A 7,894-nucleotide genomic window follows, 5' to 3' on the forward strand; every position below is an offset into this window, starting at 1 on the left:
GATTCTTTATGCTATGGGTCTGCTGTGCTACGCCATTGTTCGACCACCGTTTTCGTTATGGGAGAAAGACGAGTCGAGACTCTGTTCTGAGCTTTTGGCAGGAGGCGAGCATCACTGTACATCAGGAAGTAGAGGTAGAGGTGTTGCATGTTTTGCTCCAAACAATCGCGTAGCACGAGCAGTATTTATGCGTCTTGCTACATCCTTTTGAGTAGAATCTTCATGTAACCTTCCTTCTTCGCACACTCCCGTGGAAAACTTCCCGTTTTGCCTACGTCGTGGACGAGCCCCTTGAACGAGTCGAAGCACCTCACCGCGACGTCCGGATTTCGGTGGTGATCCACAAGGCTATAGAGGTTCACGAATCGGGGCTTGAGGGCCTGAAATCGGTCAGGGCTTTAACTACGATAACATCACCCTACATGGCGTCTGCCATGTCAGGGTGATTAAGCAAGGTTCTGGGGCTTACCTTTTTGCATTTTGTTATGGACTTTAGCTCGTTGGACTCGGGCTCGCTGCCAATTCCAAGCTCCTGGCACAAGCGTTGCCAGCGAACTAATCCGATTGACTCGTCTCCATAAAAGTCGATCTCAGCGTTCAACGCCTTCACAAGATACTCGCGCTTCTTCTTTTTGCTCCATTTCATATGGTTGGCCAAGCGCCTGAACTCGTCTAAGAAGAGCGCTGCTGGATCAGGAGAAAAGAGTAAAAACTCATTCCAGAAAGGGCAAAGCTTGATGCTTCCATCTGTCGACGCACGCTCAGATGTGTCGCCAACATCTGCAGACATGTCGAAATTGCGGTATACTGCGACGGTCAGCTTCCTGTAGATGGGTTCTGTTCAAAACCATGGAAATTCTCCATTTTGACTTACCTTGGGTGAGGTCCGTGTTCGGTATGGAGAAAGGGTATGTGTACTGACAGGTGGAGTGGGACTTCACACCTCATGTAAATGTACTGATTCCCGAGAGGAATTGGAACACAACATGAGCTGGTGTTCATGCGCTGTCGAAGATTGAGATATGAAGAACGTGGAAGCTCCTTGGTCAGTGAGACAATCCAATCTGGTCTTCCCCTTATGTCGTGCCATATGCCAAACTTACGACGGCCGACGCTGCATCTTGCGCACATCGTATCCCATGCCTGTAGACTACCGCAAGCTGCTTACAAAGCCGGGAGCGACCGAGGGTACCGTACGGTCAGGAAGCTGAGTTGCCTTGTGGGTCGTGAAAGCGTGTCAACCGGGGTATGTGGCTGCAGAGATGCAGACGAACATTTCTCTCCTTGATCATACCAGCGCAGAACGTTGTGCTAGCCAGCATAAGCGGTTTCAGCGTGTACGCAATGCTGAATTGAGAACCGAGGTGGGCGATGCTTTTTGATCAACCAGCCTTACACTTCCCATTCGGTCTCGTCTTGTGTTGCAGTCACAGGCAATACGAGCGCGATACAGTAGATTCAATCACGGAAGAATGGATCGACAGTTCATTGCGCAAGGGACTTGGTTGGAAAAGATTTTGTCGACGGCTATGATGCATCCCCACCTTCCCTCTCGTCCACCATCTCTGTTCGTACAATGCTGCTCGAATATCCAGTATTGATGCCCGAACGGACACAAATGCTAGCTGTGCAGGGCTCAGCCTTCCCTCTGCGTAGCAGACTTCTGTTGTTCCCCTCAAATCCCGATGCGTAGATCACCAATCTGTTTCTCGATCTCAATTCATTGCCTGTGGAAAAACTGTCGTGTCACCGACGAATAGCTCGCGACGGCCTGCTGAACCACACCGAGGGAATTTCTGCCTCTCTTTCGACTATCGAGAACAATGGGTGCTACGGCTCCGAGAACGATGGACGGCCAGCACGAGTTGAAGCGCTCTAGATAGTGTTGGCCTATCCGCGCGCGTTCTTGGTCGCTCGGTCGTCGCAGGGCTGGCAGCAAACGGATTTTGTCCAGCCTTCGCCAGAAAGGTGCTAGCAAAGTGGGAACCAGGAGTAGAGGATTTGACATGGATATCAACGTTGCGGATGAGCTCGCCTGCATGTACGCCAATACCCGGTACTTCCTCGGCCAAAGAAGCCTCGATTTCGGCTGCACTGCTATCAAGTGGTTTCATGCCCAATGTGTAGTTTGCGTAAAACGTCTGCAACAGTTCATGGACGAAGCCCTCTTCCACTTGATCGCTTGGATATTCTCGTATAATGTTATGGTGATCATGGTCCCGGCTCAGTTCCCAGTATCTTTTGTCTCTCAGTTCACGCGGGAAGAGTTCGTGTAAGCGAGCGCATAGCCTCTCGCAGCAGGACTTGCATGCCACAGACGCCTATCGAGGCAGCGATACAAGCAAGAACGTTGGGCCGAGGGCTCGAATCCACGTCAATGTATGTTGGAGGCAAGCGAAAGATGTGCCTTGAGTCGCGAAGTCTCCTCTGGGCGGTAAGCCGCTCCAGCAAGTGTCTGACAGGCGCAGCTGAAATGATCGAGACCGTGCAGCCGGACGTCGGTTCGTTCGCCGAAATCTGACCATGATCGGGCGACACCCTTCTGAGATACTCCTATGAGCCTCGCGAGAGGTGAGCAATCTTTGACCTAGGCATATCGCTTACGACGTTGGCGAGCAACATGACTCCGGGGACTCTCTGCTAGAAAATCTTTGATCTTGGCCCATGCTTCTCAGCGATACACAATGTTGGCACTGCACTTGGAGCTGACTGTAATGGTCGCCACGATTTTTCTTTCACGTAGGGGCAGGGCTGGACCTATGTCAGATGAAAGGCTCGGATGGAATGCGTGCCTACGCCCTTCCACCGCTTCTACAACCAGCTGTTATTTAAAGCCTTTCGGCCATGGTGTCAGGTAATCAGCAGCCCTACCTTCTCGCGAAAGATACTCACTCGACGCCCAATCCACGCCGATGACGTCGACCACCCACCCGTTTAAAATGATTGTATTCGTTGACATACCCGATCCCGACAACATTCTCACGATCCTCTACGTTCTTGCGGTTTCCAAAAGGACAAGTCGCAATCGTACTCTCGCCTCGGATTGTGGATCTGAGCGTCGTGGGCTACGATGAGAAGTTCTTTGAGATGAGAAAGAAGTTGGGCTTTAAAATCATGCCTGACCAAATCAGGCGAGATAACCCGCCGCAAGTCCCCGAGGAATGGGAAAAGTTCTTTAAACCCGATGCTACTCTTTCGGATTCGAAAGTCACGATGGACACTCGCCTATGCGTGCATGTCTCGAAGCTGCGTATCAAAGAGTGCATAGAAGAACAATTTCCGGACCGCAAGGACTACGAGATCTTCTGGGATCCGAACTCTCTGTCCAAGATCAAGGAATCAGACATGCGTCACACACTTGATGCAGCTGACTACGCGTTCAACTTTGATGATAACGAGCGGAAGGTATATGAAGGCATCGCAATCATACCCAGAGCGGGTTTCAACAGCGAAAGGCCCTCCGCGCTCTGATTAAGCAATACATCGCTCGAAAAATGGGGGAGATGGGTCTCAATTCATCCAAACCCGAGCCGACTGACATCAATGATCTTTTCGAAGCCAATGACAAGGTCAAAAACGCGAGACCAATCATTGGGCGACCACTCACTGAGGTTCTGCAATACATCGCGAATACAGAAGGCCCACCAAGAATTGTGTACGCAATGCTTGGTACTCGCACCAACGATCGCAACATGCCGGGCAGGCCTCACTTCAACGTGGCAAAGGACGCGGAGTCCGCGAACGCTTTCTTGAAGAAGATCTTCGACGAACGGACACAGATGTTAGTCGTACCCACAGAATGTTGCAAAGGAAAAGATGAGAAAGACCCATGTCCATACGTACCTGAGCGCTGTCGATACAAAGAACTATCGGAGAAAAGCCCCTCGATGTCTAGAATAGTCCCGTGGTGGAGCGAAGAGACGGGACAAGAGACCCACTATCACGCATTCGACTGGATAACCGCAACTGTAGTGACAAGGCAGGACATTTTCAAGTGGGTTCCGGTCAAGCATAAAGCATGTCTATCGGGAAAAAGCGTAACGAATATCAAACTCGCCAAAAGCACACAGCCCTCGACTATTTTCATGGCCAAACCCGACTACAGGTACGTGGACAGAAAAAGCCTGTTCTATGGGTGGAGCTGGAGAGAACTTTCCCAAGAGATGGAGGCCTACGCATTGGAAAGCGAAGACAGCTAACGGGGGCCTCCTGTGTTGTCGACGGACATGCTTGGAAAGGTGTGACTCATCGAACATGGTACCTCTCAAGTCGGGTTATCTCAGTGTTTCCGGGAATGATTGTCAACAGGGCAGGAGAGAACAAAAGGGGATGCCGAGTGCTGCTATCTGGGCGCCTACTCGACAAAATCAGTGAATACCCAACCTTGCTCGCGAGTTTGTACGAAACTCTCGCGATCGGCATGAGGGGTGACTCCTGCACGTTTAGAGGCATGTGTACGCGTAGACAAACCAAAAACCTGTTGAGAATTACAATAGCCAGCTCCCATGATAATTCTACAAGCATGAGATCAGCTCCGCAGTGCGACCATGCTGACACCTGTGCGCGCCGGCTGCGTGAGACGAGCCAGCGTTAGCAAACTGATATCTGTTCACCAGAGACATCCAACCCTGTCGAACACTGGGCTTTTCCTCTGCGTCTTCGGCGGAGCAGAAGCAAGGCGATGCACATTGGGTGCCAAGTTAGCTTATGTATCACTCTCGCTGTATGTGTGCCGTACGTCCAACGTGATGAGCACGATACTGCCAAGTGCACTGTGTGGCGGAAGGCCAGGGCAGATGCACACGAAGGCAGCCTCAAGTGAGCGCCTGCTGATGTAGGAAGTCGTTGGCGAACTTAGAGAAACTCGTCGACTGGTTGCTATGTGTCCTTCGAATATGAAAACATTGCACGTCTACTTCTGGGTGCGGTTTACCGTGTCTAGACACAACCTGAGATGACAGAACAGCACACGACCCCGCCTTTTCTCCCTCACTCCAGTGCTGCCGAGTCCGAGGCTCATGTATTTATCGACCCAGAAGCCATGGTCGGCGTGAACGATGCCTGGCAGTTTGCTGACGTAGACTGGGAGCGTAGCTTGCAAGGCCGACCTGAAGATGTGGTCCACTATGGCTTAGCCATCCTGCCGTACGAAGAGCTGTGCTCTTTGGCGATCGAGAAAGCGTCCCCGAGAGCGTGGCCCATGCGCGAGCTGCAGAGACATCTGAGCGTTTCACTAAGGCGCGACCTATACTCGAGATACGCAGATGGCGCTTCACTGGAGAGCCTCGACCTGTACTTGGGATACGCAGATGGATTCTCGATTCACTTTTGTCTCGCACTGGAGAATTGCTGCGCCAATCTTCGACAGCGAATTCGTCGCGATGAAGACGACAGAAGAGAGGAGGTGTTATGGGTGTATGCACCACGGCAGATGGAGCTGCCCTGCATTAGGCGACTTCCTCGCAGCATCACCGACCCCATAAAGGCTATCCTTGGAATGCTGCGCGAGTATCCTAGCCCGAGAAGACGTGATACCTTTGAAGAGGACACAAGACTGTGGGTCGCGAATCGAGTCGATCTTCGCCAGCCAGAGCAGACTAGAAAAGGCGTGGCGAATGCAGGACAAACACTTAGCCTCGGTGCACTGACTGAGGCCTGGAGAAGAGAAGGGTACCACGAACACCTGCTGCGAAGATACGTCTGGTACAGGATGATCAAGCAAGCCCCATCCCGGCAGGACGAGGTCGATCTCTTTGTCAGTCAGCTGTTCGACAAGCCGTGGGAAACACGGCACTGGATCCCAACAACCGACAAGAACGATGAGTCTGACCTCCGCATCCATCGCGCGAAAAAGCTCAACGGGGGAAAGACATAGTCGATGTTGGCTACGGGCTGCAATAGAGGCGTTCCGTGCGCCATGCGCCACCCCAACGCACACTGGAGATTGCATAGGCGTACCGGTAACCCCATAGAGGCGCATTTCGGCCTTTGTCAGGAACAACATGGATGGATTCGATCCAGAGCTATAGCAGTCCAGGTTGGGCCGCGAGGGCAATGGTTTAGTGAGAAGATTGCGAGGATTCAAGTCCCCATCTCTGCTAGCGTGCTAAGCGCATGAGGGCGTTCCTGTAACAGCACCTCCACCTGCTTGATTCATGTTCATCGTCGCACAAAGACATGTCCTGCAGATGATTGCAAGCTATTTGGCCGGTAGTGGTGCAAAGTTTAGATAGTCGATATATCCAGGATGTAATCTTGGCAAGAGCACGCGCGGGCGATGACCTGCCAGGGCAATCTTGACGTGTGAGGTTCCACTTAGGTCCTGACTCGGTAGAGCCCCGCATGTAGCCATTCTCAGTTAGCGCCGGACACAAGACGCCGACACTTGCACCGGCACTGTTGGCCGGCACCCGGCAATCAGGGTTAGCCCACCGCCTTTGTCGTGCAGAGAGAATCCTGGATGCAGCAGCGTCTACGATAGAAGCGAAGTAGTGCTCTAGGGTGCACGACTTAGCTGTCATCGTAATGCCCAAAGCTTGTCATGGGGGCCGGAGGCAACACGGTGTGGGCCAGGATATTGCGATCCGAGGATGACCGTAAACATTTTGGAGGATCATGCGGCACAGCGCAGGGCTACGCCGCAGCAACCACGCCGCAGTCTGGCAGACGCTCGACGGTAAGCAGCTTACAATCGAGTGAGCAGGGGGCGTTTGGCCCGAGCGAAAGAGAGTTTATCGGTCCATGCAGCAAAGACACCGAGCAGCCTTTCATGGCTACAGTGTCGTCCTTGACCGTATCGTGCCGTGTTGATCCGCATATATGCTTGTCGATGCATTCGCATTACGTCGCATCTCTGGAGAACAACTTCAGAATAGGCTACGAAGGCAGCGTCCCGTCAGCGTTCTGAGGGTGGGACTGGGGAGAAGCTTGCCTGAACCTGCTTCTACGCTTCCATGGGAATGGGCTGTACACAACTGCTCATGCGCGTGGGGATTCGAGAGAACGCGAGACTTTCACCCATGAACGCAATCACCGTGCGACCCAAGATGGTCAGCACACGGGCCGTTGCACGTAGGATCAGCGGCCATGTCGCCTGCTGTAAACATGATGCCGAGTGCCCGACACTTTGTTGGGGGCCGCACAGGCTACTGGCCACAATTCTCGTTAGGTGGCGGGCCCAGGGCTAAGGCGCTTCCAGATTGTGTCCGGGTTTTCTCCGAGCGTCTCGGAGAAATGGACGTACAGTGGTGGCCGCCATTTTATGTAACGTGCATCGCCCGTAGGCGAGAAATGCCCCTCAGCGAGATGAATCCAGCTTCAATCCAAACCAATCCTCACCACATTCGCTTGTCGGCTTGCAGCGTATGCGCTCTTGTTCTTCAGGCATTTCTCTATCGCCCTACATCTTGTGATAGTCGAAACGCAGTGGTCGTGATCGCAACGACAGCCATGTCGCACGCGCTGCGCTAAGAGCCACTTTGGTTTTCACCGCCGCTCGATCACTGCCAACCCCATGTTCCGCAATCTGCAACTGCTATGGCGATGGATGTGACCGGGATGCACATTGTCCCTGATCTTCAAGATGCTTGAGCTCAGAGAACATGTACTCCGAGCTTATCTCTGTGTCAAACGGACCTCCGCGTGGCGTTACAGCTTGACTCCAACCATCCTCTTTTCTCTGCTGCAATGTGGCAGTAGAGACAAAAGTGTCTAAAATGTAGATGCACTGTCATTTCAGATCTCTACAAGTGTATGGGGAGGGGATCAGGTGCCTGTCGAGTTGGCTCATCTCGCTGGGCGGCGTTTCTCGCTTACGGGCGATGCACGTTAGGCTGCGTGTAGTTTCTCTCTTGCGTTCAGACGGATGTGAGGCGAGGCGACATGTCCTACGCTT

General features: G+C 52.7%; 3 protein-coding genes across 3 annotated transcripts; 2 read left to right on the forward strand and 1 right to left on the reverse strand.

The window, feature by feature from the left end:
- Positions 1 to 418: 418 nt before the first annotated feature.
- On the reverse strand, positions 419 to 790 carry J4E82_010678 (uncharacterized protein; the record flags this gene model as incomplete). The annotated part of the gene is made up of 2 exons (XM_051736889.1): positions 419 to 687; positions 760 to 790. The coding sequence occupies 2 exons, from the start codon at positions 788 to 790 to the stop codon at positions 419 to 421; spliced, it is 300 nt and encodes a 99-aa protein (XP_051583361.1).
- A 2,149-nt stretch (positions 791 to 2,939) lies between these two features.
- J4E82_010679 (uncharacterized protein) lies at positions 2,940 to 4,199 on the forward strand (the record flags this gene model as incomplete). Its single annotated transcript, XM_051736890.1, has 3 exons — positions 2,940 to 2,945; positions 3,079 to 3,405; positions 3,450 to 4,199. The coding sequence occupies 3 exons, from the start codon at positions 2,940 to 2,942 to the stop codon at positions 4,197 to 4,199; spliced, it is 1,083 nt and encodes a 360-aa protein (XP_051583362.1).
- Positions 4,200 to 5,041: 842 nt separating this feature from the next.
- On the forward strand, positions 5,042 to 5,875 carry J4E82_010680 (uncharacterized protein; the record flags this gene model as incomplete). The annotated part of the gene is made up of 1 exon (XM_051736891.1): positions 5,042 to 5,875. One exon carries the CDS (start codon positions 5,042 to 5,044, stop codon positions 5,873 to 5,875), a length of 834 nt encoding a protein of 277 aa, XP_051583363.1.
- Positions 5,876 to 7,894: the final 2,019 nt, after the last annotated feature.

The sequence above is a fragment of the Alternaria postmessia genome (genome assembly GCF_024291825.1).
Source record: "Alternaria postmessia strain BMP 2775 chromosome Unknown scaffold_137, whole genome shotgun sequence".
Lineage (NCBI taxonomy): Eukaryota > Fungi > Ascomycota > Dothideomycetes > Pleosporales > Pleosporaceae > Alternaria > Alternaria postmessia.